The following is an 18097-nucleotide window of genomic DNA, read 5'->3' on the forward strand; positions in this document are numbered from 1 at the left end:
GTTGCCTATTTAAGTGTGAAAGTCTTTTGATTGAATAGACCACCCTAGTCTATGCTTCTTATGTGTTGGTCTAGTCTCCTCTTACAATTCCCCAAAGGGAGGGACGACATGTCCTTTATCAAACTGGAAGCTTCTTTAGAACATCAGCCATATCTTTATTCATCCATAGATTCCATTAACTGGGAAAATATCTAAGGTGAGAACTGTTTCTCTTATCCAGTGCGGACTTGGATGCTGGGGATATGTTCTCCCTCAGTCTGTGAGGGTTCAACAGGCAAGATCTATTCATGCCATTAGTTCTGGAACTTCTTGAGAGCTATTTCTTTGAGCTCACCACTGGACTGGCCCACTGACAAATAATGTGACCCTTGGGTTAAGAAGAGAAATTCTCCCTAACTCCACCCTTATCTCCCCCTCCACTCTACTCTGCCCAGACGCCTTCTCGCAGCCCCCTTCACCTCCTTGTTCCTCAGGGTGTAGATGATAGGGTTGAGGGCAGGAGTGACCACAGTGTAGAACAAGGAGACGAACTTGCCCTGCCCTTGGGAGTAACTGTGTGTAGGCTGCAGGTATGTGTAGATGGCAGAACCATAGAAGAGACAGACAGCAGTGAGGTGGGAACCGCAGGTCCCCATTGCTTTTCTCCTCCCTGTCTGAGATTTCATCTTCAATACCGCCTGGCCCACAGCCCCATAGGAAACCAGGATGACAGTGGAGGGCACCAACAGTATAACTACCCGAGCAGCAAACATCTGCAGCTCCACCGCGCCCCCGCCCCCGCAGACCAGTTTCAACAGGGCTGGCAGCTCGCAGATGAAATGGTCCACAAGCCGGGGCCCGCACAGCTGTCGCGTGGCCAGTAGTACGGTCTGCGCCAGCGAATTGGTGAAGCCACCCAGCCAGCAGGCAGCCGCCAGCGCCCCGCAGAGACCGGGAGAAGCCAGGGCTGTGTAATGTAGCGGACGGCACACGGCGGCCGAGCGGTCCAGCGCCATCACCGCCAGAAGGACGCATTCAGTGGAGCCCAGGGCCAGGGAGATGTAGAGCTGGGTCATGCACCCGGCGCGGGACAGCACCCTTGCCCAGCCCCAAAGGTTGGCCAGCAGCAACGGAACAACGCTGGTGGTGAAGCATACGTCCACCAGGGCGAGGTGGCAGAGGAAGTAGTACATAGGCGCGTGGAGGCGGGGATCACGGACCGCCAAGAACACGAGGGTAGAATTGCCAACCAGAGTAAGGAGGTAACAGAGGAGGATCAGGGCGAAGAGTAGCGGCTGGAGTGATGGCCAGTCGGAGAATCCCAGAAGAAAGAAGTGGGCACCAATGCTGTAGTTGGTCTAGGGAGGCAGAAAATGACGCAGAATTTCTTTGAGACACTATGGTAAACCCACCCCCAGGCAAAAATCCTCTTCCTGTCCCTCCTCAACTTTCTCCCTCCTCTGGGATGAGCTCACATTTCTGTAGAACTTTGCATTTTTACTAAGCCTTTTCTGGACTTTGCCTTCTTTTTACATATGAAGAGACAGAGGCTGAGAGAATGTTATCTCCTCCTGGCCCCACTTTAGACGGTAATCACCCAGTAGGAAAGGAATCTTTTTTTATCTTTTTAAAAATTTTGTAGTCTTGGTCGCTTCCCCAGAATAAGTGTTTGATAAAGTTTGTGGAGATGCATTGGACTGAAAGTGACTTGCCTAGAAACTGACAGGGCCTGGGCCAGGACCTGGACTAGAGTTGGCGGAGGGGGACTGTTGTAGAATGCACAACAGATATGAAGTCAGAAAACAATCACCCCTCCTTCTACCATTGAAATTCTGGCTCTACTACTCAACACCTGCTTGATCTTGGTCAGTTCACTTTGCCTCCCTGGGTCTCAGTTTCTTAATCTGTAAAACAAAGGCATATGGGTAAATGAGCAACAACCCTACCAATATGTATAACTATATTCTATATATAATTTATAGCTGTGTTATTTTGGCTCCAAAAGCAGCACTTTTTATACTGCTTTGAAGGAGCAAAAACTGGAGATAAGGGTCAAAGTTTGGGAACAAAGACATGTATGCAACACTTATTTTTCAGACCATATACAATGTAAGTTGAGCAACACAAAGGTACATATTATATGTAGCTTGGTTTGATAATAAAACTATTGATATTTTAAGATTTAATTAATTCCAAGTTTCCTAATTGAATTCACTGTTCAATTTTCTGTAATTTTTTATGGAAATTTTCATTATAAGATCTAGTTCTATAAACTGGAAATAATTCTAGCAGTGTAAACTTTTTTTAATGAGAGTTATATCACAAAAAAACAATGCAAATACCCTGCAGTTATCATTGCAAAGAAATTTTGCCTGTGTTTCAGAAATTCTATTCTGGAAAACAATGGTGGACAGAAAAGTCAATGGGGCATGTATAAAATAGAACTAGTATGTTGTGGGAAAGAACACAGAACTAGCAATCAGAAGGTTGTTACTTTATAACCTCTGAGTCAGTTCCCTTATCTGTAAAATGGCACTATGAATTTCTTTATGGCATAGGATTGTTGGGAGGCTAAAGTGAGAAAAGTTTCAACAGGGCTAGCAGGGATGTGTTCTCCCTCAGTCTAGGAGCATTCAGTGGGCAAGATCCATTCATGCCATTAGTTCTGGAACTTCTTCAGAGTTATTTCTTTGAGCTCACCACTCCACAATCCATGAGGACTCAGTGTTCTGAAAAGCCTAGAGCACTAAACAAATGTAGGTAGAGGTACTATGTAAAAGTTTATCTCGAGGCAGTTGTGGTACAGAGGAATGAGCCCTCAGTCTGGAGTCATAAAATCTGGGTTTGATTCCTGACGTTGCCACTTACTATCTGTGTGACTCTGGATAAGTCACTTGCCCTCTATGGGCCTCAGTTCCCTAATCTGTAAAATGAAGGAGAGTGACCTCTGAGGTCCTTCTAGTTTTGAACCTTGTGGTCCTTTATTTAGGGGGTTGAAGTCTGGTCAAAGATTAGAAAGTGGCTGTGGTATTAGTACAGGGGTGGGGAACCTGTGGCCTCAAGGCCACATGTGGGTCTCTAGGTCTCAAGTGTGGCCCTTTGACTAAATGCAAACTTCACAAGACAAATCCCCTTAATAAAAAATTGTGTTCTATAAAACTTGGACTCAGTCAAAGGCCACACCCAAGGACCTAGAAGGCCACATGTGGCCTCATGTCCACAGGTTCCCTATCCCTGGTATGGTAGATTATACGTGACCATTTGGAATTGTAAAGCCTGAGTTCTAATTCTTGCTTTGTCACTTTTTAGTTGTATGACCAGAGGTAAATCCCTTCATTTTTTTCAGATTCTCAGTTCCTCCACCTATGAAATAAAGAGGTTCATAAAGCTTTAGAACTGGAAGTAAACTTATAAGTCATCTAAGCTAAGCTCACCTTACATATGAGGAAGCTGAGGGCCTGGTTATTGAAGGGAATTGTCCGTAGCTGTAAAACGAGGAAGTGGCAGAAATAAGACTTAAACCCCGGATTTACATCCAGTATATAAAACCACCACAACATACCTGGTTTCAAAGCTTGGACCAGATGATCTTTAAGGATCCTTCTAGCCCTAATAATTTATGATTCCAAGATATAAGAGAATTATCATGAAAGCATCTCACTTCACTAGATTCTAAAGTTTTAGCCCTTAGTCATTCAATGGACGATGCCTCAGATATTGCCTGGGAAGGACCTTAATTTAGAAAAGCCAAAATCATCTACCGCCTCCTGGGACATCACCAGTCGTCTTGACTTTTGTCTTGCCACTGGATTTCAATGGCTCTGGAGGAGAGAATGAGGCTGCCTCACTTAAATCAATTCATGTGCAGGTCAAGTTATCACCCTCATGATGTCACTGGTCCTCTTTGAGAAGGAAGGAGCAGCAGCAGCAACAAGACTTGTCTGAGTCCTTTCAGGAACTAGGCAATGAATGTATCACAGATGTGGAGCTGGAAGGAATTTCAAAGGCTATTTAGCCAAACCTCCTCCTTTTACAGAGGAAGAAACTGAGGTCCATGAAGGTTAAATGAGTGTCCGGGGTTACACAGATGGTAAGCATCAGAGATGGGATTTGAACTCAGGTGATCTGGCTCAACAGTCAGTGATCTACTGTAGGATGAGTGATAAGCAACTTTTTTCTAATTTTCACTTCTCTTGATCGGCATCATCTCCATTTTCCCTCTGCTGAGGAGCAATCAAGAGACGACCCAGCTCTATAACATAAGTCAACAAAAAGGAAACCCACAAGCAAATAATAGTATCAAAGAATCGTAGAATAACAGAACTGGAGCTTTTTGAGATCTTTTAGTCTCATGTTCTTCTTTTCTAAGTCTGGAAACAAGTTCTTGTCACGGTTTTCCTACTTATCAGCTGTGTGTCTTTGGCTAAATTACTCCCCCTCTCTGGGTCTGAGTTTTCTCATCTGTAAATTGTGTGGGGGAGGGGAGGGTGAGTGGATCCTTAAGATGATCCTTAAGGTCAATTTTAGAGCTAAGTGCTATTGGTCTGTCTACTTCTAATATTACAGGGACTGTGCCTCCTGGTCAGGCATCTGGTGTTTGTACTTTGCTACTTGTTATCAGAGTATAGGAAAATATCAAATGATTTATTACTGTCGTGCATAAAATATGTCTCAGTTTATAAAAATCACTTTGGGAATAGAAATCATAATCATGCATGTGATATATCCTAATTAAATTATTTCATGTTAGATAGATATATAACAATAAAATATAACAATATATGGTATAAATAATATAAGATTATAATATCAATTAATATGATTTTCTATAAGATTGTTTAATTAATTAATCTTAAACATTGTATTCATCATTCCAAAGGAAAAGACACAATCACAATTACCTTCAATTTTACAGAAAAACAAAACTAGATAAGTTCATAGGAAAATGTTGGTAGGAACTCCTCCCTTCCAAATGTTTCTCTTTATATATATATATGTATATATTTGTGTATATATATATATGTATATATGTTCATATCTCTAGTATCACCATGCTTAAGGCCTCATCATTGCCTTACAGAACAAGAGAAAATAATGGCTCTGCTGCTCTGCATGACTTTAGGCAAGTCACTTTCTTTCCTTTGGCCTTTTCCTCCTGTATAAAATAAGGAGGCTGAACTAGATGTTCTCTAATGTCCTTTTCAGTTCTTACAGCCTATGATTCTATGAAGAGAGAACTTACTTGAGGACTTACTTGAGATGGAAGTCATGTACCGTTTCTCTTCTTCCCTAGCATTAGACAGGCTAGTACAGAAAACTTCCCGAGAAGATTGTTGGTGGTCTGATCAGGATAGTCACTGAATATTTTTTTTTCCATTTTCTCTCAAACTACTTCAGGCTTACTCTGAAAATATTAAGAGCTACCACACAGGTCCCTGTATCCCAGTGGTATTTGCAAGGAGAACACAGAGTAACATAGTTGCTCTGAGAGGGCTTGGTGGCTACCCAAATATTAATGATGGCTCCTTTACTCTTACCTCTCACTCCCTGTCTCACAGGATTGTTGCAAAGAAAGCCTTTGTAAACTGTAAAGTGTTGTACTAATGTGAGCTAGTTGTAATCAATCTTTCTCTCACTCTCTCTCTCTCTCTCTCTCTCTCTCTCTCTCTCTCACACACACACACACACACACACACAAAGACAGACACACTTTTTCCTTATAATCTTTTTCTTTGTTTCACTCTCTTCTTTCTCTCCTTTTCTAGGAATAAAAACCTCACAGCTTTCCCCCAGGTTCATTATTTAACCTATCTCAGGCTTCTCTCAGTCTGAGTTCTTCTCTCCTTTCAATTTCCTCCTCCATTACATAAAACTTAAAGAAAGGGGAAGAAAAGAATGTCAACAGTCAGTAAAGAAGAGGGAGTGCATTCCAGGCATTGCAGATGACTCTTGCAAATTCGAGAAGGTGGGAGGTCATGGGAACAGTTAGCAGTTTGGCTGGCAAGTAAAGCAGGTGAAGAGAAAAGTGTGAAATAAAACTCAAGAGGCCGGTCGGAACCAGACTGTGTATGTCTTTAGATGCCAGCCTAAAGAATGTGCATCGCATTCTGTAGACATTAATGGTGAGTGGAGGGACTGAATTCAGGGAGGTAGGTTAAGAGGCTGCCATGAGGGCCCAAGTCATAGTTAGTTGGGACACTAAACAAACAGTATGGTATCACTCTGTGTGGAGGGAAGGGGCAGATGTGAAAGTTGTCTGTGGAGTTAGAATCAGTGAGAATAGATAACAGATATTAGGGGTAAGACAATGGGAAGAGTCCAGGATGACTCAGAAGAGAAGGGAAGACTTGGGAAGGGGAAGGGTACATTTTACCTGTCTTATGTATTTAAAGGCTAACATGAAGAGACATTGTTATTCTGATTAGCTCCATGAGGTAGGACTAGAAATAACAGGTAGAAGTTGCAGGAAAGCAGATTTTTTTATAGATGAGGAAAAAACTTTCTAACATTGAAGAGGTTCCAAAAATGTGATGGATTGCCTCAAGAAGCAATGGGCTTCCCTTCATTACAAGTTTTCTAGTAGAGGTTGATAACTTATTTGTAGGGGGTTTTACAAAGGGTTTTCTTTTGCCAGTATAGGTGGGTTTAGAAGACCACTTTCACATTCTGTGATTTCTCATGCCCTAATTCATACATACTCTCCCTACACCTTCACATTCCCAGACTTGTAGCACTAATTCTGGAGTCAGAGGACCTTGGTTCAGATCTCACCTATCACTTAAACTTCCTGAGTCCTAGTTCCCTCATTTATAGAGTGAGGGGCTTGGACCAAACAATCTCTGAAGACCCTGCCAGCTCTACATCTATGATACTATGACCTATGAACATCTTACACACTTTTACCAGGCATAGTTTTAGGTTTGTATACCTTCACCATAAAAGCAACCAGGAACAGATTCACCCCCAAATAATCTGCTCCTTATTCACTGACTACTCTGCAGGGTCTGTATATGGAACATCGTATTCCAAGCTGGCTTCTACCCAGAATCCCCTAACGATAATAGCTAGCATTTATGTAGCACTTTATAGTTTGCAAAGTGCTTTACAAATATTATCTCATTTTGTCCTCACAACAATCTTGGGAAGAAGACACTGTTTTACTCACATTTTACAGATGAGAAAACTGGGGAAGGAAGTGCCAGGGTAACAAAGCGAGTCAGTGTCTGAAGTCAAATCTGAACTCATCTATCCTGAGTACAAGTCCACTACTCCACTGTGCCACCTAGCTGCCAAATAACCATAGTTCATATCTACATTTTTGAGTTTACAAAGAGCTGTCATCACAACAATGCTGTGACATAGACAATGTGAGCATTAATTCGTATCTAGGTCTCCTGATTCAATGTCCAAATTTTTTTTTACATGAGTATCATTTAGTTTCTGAGCTGGAAAGGACCTTCAGAACTCTTCCATTTCATAGTGACTTTGTGCAAGGTTACAACTAGTGAAAAAAAAATTCAGAGACTAGAATCCAGATTTCCTGAACTTTTCATTTAGAACTCTTTCCATGGCACTAAAATGAATTCTCCTATTATTCCTTGCTCCACTCCTGTCATTTGTTGATATAAACTAAGAGAATTCATTTCAATATGAAAAGAATAATGTTAGGAAGAAAACCTACTGCTTCATCTGCCCCAGTCTGCATCTAAATCTAGGATGTTGCCATAAGCCTCATTCTACAGACACTAGAAGACCAAACTCACCTTTATCTCCTCTTCTCTCATTTTCATCTCACTCTTCTCTGGAATTGAATTTCAGAGACTTTGGCTAAAACATTGGTCTGTTGGTTTCTCTCTTACTCTTCTGTGTGTGAAACTACAGTAAGATAAATTGAAGGTAGATGTCAGTGCCAGATGGTGCTGAAAGGCATGACTGAGGGCTGGGAGGGGACTGCAGAATATTACGTCCTCAATCTTTAAGGAGGAGGTGGATATGGAATGAATGCCATCTGTCCTGATAGCAAAGGGAGGAGATGATCCTTCTATGTCTAATGTGGACAGGAGTGGTAACAGTTGTGGGCTAGTACCCTGGGAAGAATCCTGTGGTTAAGAGCTGGCAGGAGAAGAACTAAGGGTTACCAGGAGAATATATAATCTTCCTGGGAACAGCAGTAACCTTTCTCCTGATGCTGAAGGACACAGGGTTTGTTGAGGAACAGTGAGAAGAGATAAGAGGGAGACTCAGGGCTTTCAGTCTCCTGAACAGGAACACTAAGGCTCTGGGGGGCAACCATGCATCCTATCCAACAATTAGTGCTTGGTATGGAAGTGTCCAGAGAGGAAGTCCCCAAGGTAAGGAAAGGGAAGTTTAAGAAAGGAAATCCCTATAGGACACTGCGTCTCAGGCAGCAGGAATTGGGATGCATTGTGCTGGGCGTAGGGGGAAATGGAGGATTTGGGGACAGAATTAATCTAGTACAATTCATGTCCATTTTTTCGCCAGGCTTGCTCTGTTAGCAAAGCTTCCCCCTACCTAAATCTTATGATTCAAATCCTGATCTTCTCTCATATGACTCATTAGCAGCATAATTACCTTGTATCATTTGCATTCTGTTCTTTCTAGCCAATGGGGTTATATCTTTTCCCCTATGTCAAGAAAAATCTGATCTGTTGTTTTAGGGTTGGTAGAACATAAGGAGGCTAGAAATTCCATTCACTAAGACAAACTTTGTTGAAATATATCAAATTGAATTAGGCTCTTTCTCTTCCTCCAATCATCATCATCATCAACTAACATTTATCAGGTACATATTATATACAAAACATTGTGCTAGAATTATTTTAGTCTTTTCATAGGTAATAAGAAATGGACTGTTTTGGGACGTTATTTCCCTCATCACTTGAGAGAGTTCAGATGCTCTCCAAGCAAAATAAGATAGGGTATTGCTCAAACCCTTTGCACTGATATAGAAAACATACCAGAACATACAGAATCACTCCCATCGAACTTTTTACACTTCTTTTTCATTGCTCTTAACACAATCCATCTGCTCCAATGGAGCTGTCCTATTCCATGTTCTTTAAATAGACTGATCATCTCCCCCTTTTTGGGTTTGCACATGTAATACCTGGAGTTCATCTCACACATGGGCCCCCAGAAAACTTCCCTAAATTAAAATGCATATTGTGGATCCCGCTAATTGAGCTGTGACTGGTTTCTTTTATTAGACCAGAGAACATAGTTCAAAGTAAGATATTTAAACAAATAACCTAGCAGAATAAGTGATAAGAAAGACCCCCTTGGAGACTTTCAAAGCCAAGATGGCAGAGCAAGCACTAAATCATTGTTTTTTCCCATATTCACCTCTATAAAACCATAAAATAGCACCCAGAACATATCCCAGGAACAGCAGAGCCAGTGGAAAGATGGAGTAGTGTTTTAACCTTGGAAACTTGGAGGATCAGAAAGAAAGGTCCATCTCACTTGGATAAAAAGGGAGCACATTCCAGGACAGGAAGCATCCCAGCAAGCCAGCAGCAAGGTGCACCTTAGCAAACCAGAAGGAGATTCTGAGCCCCAATGTGGTGGAGCAGGCAAATGTCAACACCAGGAACCCACAGATGCCTTAACAAAGCCAGGGGAACCAGCAGACTCCAGCTCAGAGAACCCCCATGTGTTTCAGCACAGCCCAGGGCATGCTTCAGTCCCAGGGCAGTCAGGCATCATCATACTGCCAGACCTCCAAATACTTCAGTGCAGTCCAGGGCAAACAGGGATCCACGTGCTTCAGTGTAGCCCCAGGGAAATGCAGAAAAACCACACCTGGCCTCAGTGCATGCCAGACACCACCATTAGGACCCCAGCTTAGCACCATGTGAGCTGCCAGAGCCCCAGTCTCCAGCTGCCAGTACCTGAGATCCCAGTGCACAAAGTGAATGATTAGGCCCCTGCCCCCCAGCACAAGAAGCTTGGGACAATGCCCCCTGTGTTCCAGCAGGAGAGTTCAACTTTAAAACCAGGAAATAGGAAAACAAGATGAATAAGTAACAAAGTGAACATTGACCATAGAAAGTTAGTGTGGAGACAGGAAAGATCAAAACACAAGCTCAGAAGAAGACATTGTCAATATACCTACATCTGAAACATCAAAGGGGAATATGAATTGGTCTCACACCCAAAAAAACCTTCTTGGAAGAGCTCAAGAAGGATTTTAAAAGTCAAATAAGAGAGGTAAATGAAAAAAAGAGGTTAAAAAAAGATATGCAAGAGAGAACCAATAGCCTGGAAAAGGAAGGACAAAAGTTGACTAAAGAAAACAATTCCTTAAAAAATACAATTGGCCAAATGGGGGGAAAATCCATTTAAGAAAACAACTCATTAAAAAGTAGAATTGGCCAAATGGAAAAGGAGGTACAAAAGTTCACTGAAGAGAAGAACTCCTTTAAAAGTAGAATTGGCCAAATGAAAAAGAGGAAACTAACTGAATAAAATAAATGGGGCAAGTGGAAGCTAATGACTCTATGAAACATCAAGAATCAGTCAAACAAAATCAAAAGAGTGAAAAAATAAAAGAAAATGTAAAATACATCATTGGATAAACAGTTGACCTGGAAAAAAGATCCCAGAGAGATGGTTGAGGAATTATTGGACTACCTGAAAGCCATGATCAAAAAAAAAAAAGAGCCTGGATAGCATCCTTCAAAAAATGATCAAGAAAAACTTCCCTGAGGTCCTAGAACCAGAGGGTAAAATAACCACTGAAAGAATCCATTGAGCAGCTTCTGAAAGAGATCCTAAAATGAAAACACCAAGCAATATTGTAGCCAAATTCCAGAATTATCAGATCAAGGAGAAAATACTGCAAGTAGCCAGAAAGAAACAATTTAAATATTTTGGAACCACAGTGAAGATTATGCAGGACTTAGCACCTTCTACATTAGAGGATCGGAGGGCTTGGAATATGATATTCCACAAAGTAAGGGAGCTTGGATTACAACCAAGAATCAACTATCAGCAAAACTGAGCATAAGCTTTCAGAGGATAAGATGGACATTCAATGAAATAAGTGACTTTCAATTATTCCTGATGAAAAAACCAGAGCTAAACAGAAAATCTGACCTTCAGATACAAGATTTGAGAGAAGCATAAAAAGGTAAATAGGAAAAGGGAAAAATGTGTTATTCAATAAGGTTAAACTGTTTACATCCCTAAACAGGAAGATGATACTTTTAACTCTTGAGAACTGTATCTTTATTAGGGCATTTAGAACAGGTATACATAGACAAAGGGTATGGGTATAAACTGACTTTGATGTGATGATAAAAAAATTAATTAAGTGGTAGGGAAAAAAGGATTGTACTGGGTGAAGAGGAAAGGAGGAGGTACAAAAGGCTAAATTACATAATGTGAAGAAGTGAAAAGACCTATGACAGTAGAGGGAAAAAAGGAAAGGAGGCATGCATTGTTTGAACTTTACTCTCATCAGATATAGCTCAAAGAGGGACTAACATACATGTTCAGTTGGTTAGAGAAATCTATGTTACTCTATGAGGAAGTAGGAGGAGAAAGGGGAAAGAAAAGGGAGAGGGATAATAGAAAGGAGGGCAGATTGAGAGAGGAGGTGGTCAGAAGCAACACACTGCTGAGGAGGGAAAGGGTGAAAGGAGAGAGAAAAACATAAATGGGGGGAAATAGGATGGAGAGAAAGACACAGATAGTAATCATTACTATGAATGTAAATAAGATGAACTCACCTGTAAAACAGAAGCGGATTAGCAGAGTGTTTTAAAAATCATAATCCTATAATATGTTGTTCACTAGAAATATATTTGGATGAGAGAGATACACATAAAGTAAAAGTAAAAGGATAAAGCTGAATATGTTATGCTTCAGCTGAAATAAAAGAAAAAGCAGGGGTAGCAATCCTGACCCTAAACAAAGCAAAAGCAAAAATAGATCTAATTAAAAGAGATAAGGAAGAAAATTTAATCTTGACAATGATGTAATATCAATACTAAACATATAAACACCAAGTGATATAGCATCCAAATTCTTAGAGGAGAAGTAGTTACAGGAAGGATAGACAGAAAAACTATACTAGTGGGGGACGTAAACCTCCTCCTCTCTGAACTAGATAACTTTGACCACAAAATAAACAAGAAAGAAGTTAAGGAGGTGAATAGAATTTTAGAAAAGTTAGATATGGCAGACCACTGGGGAAAACTGAATGGGGATGGAAAGGAATGTACTTTTTCTCAGCAGTACATGACACCTACACAAAAACTGACCATGTACTGGGGCATAAAAACCTCATAATCCAATGCAGAAAGGCAGAAATATTAAATGCATTCTTTTCAGATCATGATGCAATAAAAATTACATGTAATAAAGGGCCATAGAAAGATAGACTGAAAACTAATTGGAAACTAAATAATCTAATCCTAAAGAATGAATGGGTCAAACAACATATCAGAGAAACAATCAATAACTTCATCAAAGAGAATGACAATAATGAGACAACATACCAAAATTTATGGGATGCAGCCAAAGCAGTTTTTAGGGGAAATTTTGTCTTTAAATGTTTGCATGAATAAAATAGAGAAAGGATTGATAAATGAGTTTGGCATGCAACTAAAAATGCTAGAAAAAGAACAAATTAAGAATCTCTAGTTAAATACTAAATTAGAAATTCTGAGAAATTAGAGAGATTAAGAAAATTGAAAGTAAGAAAACTATTGAACTAATAAATAAAACTAAAACCTGGTTTTGTGGAAAAAAAACAATAAAATGGATAAAACTTTGGTTAGTATGATTTTAAAAAAGAAGGAAGAAAACAAAATTACCAGTGTTGAAGATGAAAAGGGTGAATTCACCACCACTGAAGAGGAAATTAAGATGGTAATTAAGAGATATTTTGCTCAACTTTATGCCAATAAATCTGACAATCTAAGTGAAATGGATGAATATTTACAAAAATATAAATTGCCCACATTAACAGAAGAGGAAATAAAATACTTAAATAACCTCATGTCAGAAAAAGAAATTGAACAACCCATCAATGAACTCCCTACGAAAAAAATCTCCAGGGCCAGATGGATTTACAGGTTAATTTTACCATACATTTAAAGACCAATTAATTCCAATCCTATATAAACTATATGGGGAAAAATAGGCAAAGAAGGAGTCCTACCAAATTCTTTTTATGATACAAATATGCTGCTGATACTTACACCAGGAAGAGGCAAAGCAGAGAAAGAAAACTGTAGATCAATTTCTCTATTGAATATTGACACAAAAATTTAAAATAAAATATTAGCAAAGAGATTACAGGAACTTAGACACTATGACTAGATGGAATTTATACCAGGAAGTAGGATTGTTTCAATATCAACATAAGCAACTATATCAATAACAAAATTAACAGAAATCATGTGATTATCTCAATAGATGTAGAAAAACCTTTTGGCAAAATACAGCACCCATTCCTATTAAAAACACTAAGGAACATAGGAATAAATGGAGTTTTCCTTAAAATGTTAAGTAGTATCTATCTAAAACCATCAGCAAGCTTTATATGTAATGGGGATACGTAGAATTATTCCCAATAAGATCAGAGGTGAAACAAAAATGTCCATTATCACAACTGCTATTCAATATCATACTAGAAATGTTAGTCTTAGCAATGAGTGGAAAAAGAAATTGCAGATAATATGATGGTATACTTAGAGAATCCTAGAAAATCAACTAAAAAACTATGTGAAAGTTAGCAAAGTTGCATGATATAAGACAAGTCCACATACATCATCAGCATTTCTCTATATTACTAACAAAGCCCAGCAGCAAGAGATAGAAAGAAAAATTCCATTTAAAGTAAATGTAGACAATATAAAATATTTGGGAGTCTATCTGCCAAGGAACTGCCAAACCCAGGAACTATATGAACACAATCACAAAACACTACTCTCACAAATAAAGTCAGATCTAAATAATTGAAAAAAATCAGTTGCTCATGAGTAGGCCAAGCAAATATGCTAAAAAAAAAATGATAATTCTATCTAAATTAATTTACTTTTCAGTGCCATAACAAACTACAAAAAATTACATTGTAGAACTAGAAAAAATTATAACAAAATTCGTCTGGAGGAACAAAATGTCAAAAATATCTAGTGAATTAATGAAAAGAAATGCAAGAGAAGGCAGCCTAGCCATACCAGGTCTCAAACTATATTATAAAGAAGCAATCATCAAAACTACTTGGTACTGGCTAAGAAACAGAGTGGTGGATAAGTGGAATAGGTTAGGTATACAAGACACAGTACTCAATGACTATTCTAATCAACTGTTTGATAAACCCAAAAACCTCAGCTTCTGGGATAAGAACTCACTATTAACAAAAAGTATTGCGAAAACTGGAAAATAGGATGATAAATTAGGTATAGACCAATATCTTCCATCAAATTCCAAGATAAGATCAAAATGGGTACATGATTTAGGTGATAATAGGGTGATACCATAAGCAAATTAGTAGAGCAAGGAATAGTTTAGATCTATGGAGAAGGAAAGAATTTATGACCAAACAAGAGATAAGAGAACATTATGAAATGCAAAATGGATAATTTTGATTCCATTAAATTAAAAAGGTTTTGCACAAACAATGTAACCAAGATAAGAAGGAAATCAGAAATCTGGGAAACAATTTTTACAACCAACATCTCTGATAAAGGCCTCATTTCTAAAATACAGAGAGAATTGAGTCAAGTTTTTAAGAATACAAGTCATTCCCCAATTGATAAATGGTCAAAGATATGAACAGGCAGTTTTCATATGAAAAAAATTAAAGCTATCCATATCATATTAAAAAGTGCTCTAAATCACTATTGACTAGAGAAAGGCAAATTAAAACAACTCAGAGGTACCACCTCACATGTATCAGATTACCTAATATGACAAAAAGAGGAAAATGATAAAGGTTGGAGAAGATGTGGGAAACTTGGAACACTAACATAATGCTGGTGGAGTTATGAACTTATCCAACCATCCTGGGGAGCAATTTGGAACTATGCCCAAAGGGCTATGAAACTGTACATACCCTTTGACTCAGCAATACCACTTCTAGGGCTGTATCCTGAAGAGATCATAAAAAAGGGGAAAGGACCCATATGTACAAAAATATTTATAGCAGCTGGTTTTGTGGTGGCAAAAAATTGGAAATTGAGGGGATGCCCATCAATTGAGGAATGGCTAAACAAGTTATGGTGTATGAATATAATGGAATACTATTGTGCTATAAAAAATGATGAGCAGGTGGACTTCAGAAAAACCTGGAAAGACTTGCATGAATTGATGATGAGCGAAGTGAGCAGAACCAGGAGAATATTGTACACAGTAATAGCGACATTGTGAGATGACCAGATTTGAAGACTTAGATCTTCTCAGCAATACAATGATCTAAGATAATACCAAAAGACTCATGATGGAAAATCCTATCCACACCTAGAGAAGGAATTGAAGAGGCTGAATACAGATAGAAACATACTATTTTGTTTGGTTTTTTCCCTTTCTGATGGTTTTTCCCTTTTGTTCTGATTCTTCTTTCACAGCATGACTAATGTGAAAATGTTTAATATGATTGTACATGATTGTATATCAGATTGCATGCCCTCTTGGGGGAGGGGGGAGAAGTGAATGTTGTGAATGTTGAATGTTGAAAATTAAAAGTTAATGATTAAATTTTTTTAAAAGACTCCCAATATACGAAGGCTACCTACCATACTACAAGGAATCACCAATCGCCAAGAAATTCTCATAGAGGGTACAGTACCTGGTAGTAGGTGCTCAATACATGTTTATTGACTATTTACGTGTGAGCCACTAATATCCTCTGGTAATGTCATTAGCAAAGTTGCTATAACAACGTTACTTGTAGCTACTGTGGCTGTGTAAGTCCAATAACACCAGTGCACAGGAGGTCTGCTAGCCACAGGTTCTTTGATCTGCTTTTCTAAGGAAAGCAACTTTAAGGGGTTAACAATCTTACTTTAATTAAACATACATATATCATTCACTTAGTTCAGGGGGAAAAGTCAGCACCCTGAACTTCAGAGCAAATACAAATAGAAATTAAAAACAGAGTAAATTACACAGATCAACAGACAGGCTTCTAGCTGTCTGACCAAAGCTATACATGTGTAGTCACCAGAGAGAGAAGCACCAACATCTGGGTTTTCAAAGTGGGGAGGGGGGGCTCCTTCAGCTACCCAGAGCTTCATCATCAATACTCCTCCAATGAGTGTGCCCCCAAGGGCAAAACATCAGCCTCAGATCTTACATACACATTTCAGTGTCAAAGGGCGTCACAACCATCCATCCCAAATTCATGTGAACTGTGACCTAAGCAGGTCATCAAAGACTCCCAATTCAATCAAAGATTCCTTAGTGCTGAGAAGCATTCTAAAACAAAGACAATGAAAAGTTCACTTTGCTTGCCATTACATTTGAAAGGCAAGACTCAACAAAGGTACTAGATTACCTCAGCATTAGAAAAGAGATAACAGTAAAAAAAAAAGTCCCACCTTAATTACCATAACAGGCGAATAGATTATATTGGACCACTACCCCAAGATAGAGGATGCAAATTTATTTGTACTTGTGTTGACACCTATTCAAGTGTGCTAGTGGCTTGTCCTTATAAGAATGCAACCCAGAAAACACCTATAAAACTCTAGATATAAGTCTATATTATGGAACCCCAATGCAGATTCAAAGTAACAGTGGGTCATATTTCAAAGATAATGAAATAAAGAGATACTGCATATTAAACAATATAGAATGGATATATCATATTCCATATTATCCCCAAGCATCTGGGTTAATTGAAAGAATGAATGGATTATTGAAAGAACAGTTAAGTAAGTTAAGTTCTAATAATTCCTATCAACATTGGAAGGATAATTTGTTCACTGGTTTATGTAATTTAAATAATAGACCATTGGGAGGAAGTACACCTCTAGCCAGAATGGTGACCCCCAAATCTGCAAATTAGCAAACAGCAAACATGTAAGATCCCAAATATTGAGTATTGGGCTATGAGGCAAGATGTCCCAGCACCATGTCCAGGGACACCTGGTTCAGCAGGATATAATTTACATTGTTTAGAGGACTTTTGGTTGGATAGAAAAGAAATAAGAAAAATCTCTACTGGAATATGTATGAGAATCCCTAAGAATCGTTTTGGATGGATGTCACCTAAACTAGGATTAGCAGCTAGAGGAATACATGTATTGGCTGGAGTGATAGATTCCAGTTATCAAGGAGAGATTATTGTGACATTCCAAAATTTGGGTGAAGAACCCATACAGTTTTGTAGAAATGACAGAATAGTTCAAGTGATTATTATTCCTTGTGAAACAATAACCCTTTTGAAAACTCATCCTCCTTCTGAAATAACTATCAGAAGAAATGAAGGGCTTGATTCTACTGATAGAATAAAATTGGGAGCTAAAGTATGGGTAAAATGGAAGCCAGATGATATTAAAAAGGCTGTGGAAATTATAGCACATAGGAAAGATAATACTGTAACTGTTGTTTATTTGGAAGAAGATGATTACCAAATTGTACCCTTAACTCATATATTTTACCATGAATAACGTTATGGTAGGGGGTTCATGGACTTCAGAAACATGGCTTACCTTATATTTAACCCTTCTTCTGGTTGTTGTCTCCTTATTCTTTTTGGCTTTATAACTTGTTTGCTAGATTTGTTTCCTGCAGGTTTGGTGCCCTCTACCTGTAGATGCCTCACCTCTTAAGCTGGATGTCACCCCCTGTCCAAGACTGTGCTGTGTCACCCCTGAACCTGGCATCAGTCATGCTCCGGATGCTGGCTAAAGAACTGACTCCTTGAATGGGACCTCTTGGAGCAGGGACAGCTCGATGTCCAATTTCAGCAGAAAGTAGCTATAGAAGAAGAGACCTTCACCCAGTACCCCAAGGGATTTGGGGCCTCATTCATTTGAGGGTAGAATGATGGGGTGCTAATGCCCAAGCCCCACAATAAGATATTGCTTCACGTGCTTATTTTGTGTTATCCTTGTTATATTGTTATAAAGTTCTGTTGACA

At 39.0% G+C, this 18097-nt stretch overlaps 1 protein-coding gene across 1 annotated transcript; it reads right to left on the reverse strand.

The window, feature by feature from the left end:
* Window positions 1-404: 404 nt before the first annotated feature.
* On the reverse strand, window positions 405-17847 carry LOC118857978 (putative olfactory receptor 2I1). The gene is made up of 4 exons (XM_036768425.1): window positions 17780-17847; window positions 9719-9890; window positions 3414-3464; window positions 405-1337 (listed from the first exon to the last, which is right to left on the reverse strand). The coding sequence occupies exons 1-4, from the start codon at window positions 17845-17847 to the stop codon at window positions 405-407; spliced, it is 1224 nt and encodes a 407-aa protein (XP_036624320.1).
* Window positions 17848-18097: the final 250 nt, after the last annotated feature.

The sequence above is a fragment of the Trichosurus vulpecula genome, chromosome 7 (genome assembly GCF_011100635.1).
Source record: "Trichosurus vulpecula isolate mTriVul1 chromosome 7, mTriVul1.pri, whole genome shotgun sequence".
Taxonomy (NCBI): Eukaryota; Metazoa; Chordata; class Mammalia; order Diprotodontia; family Phalangeridae; genus Trichosurus; species Trichosurus vulpecula.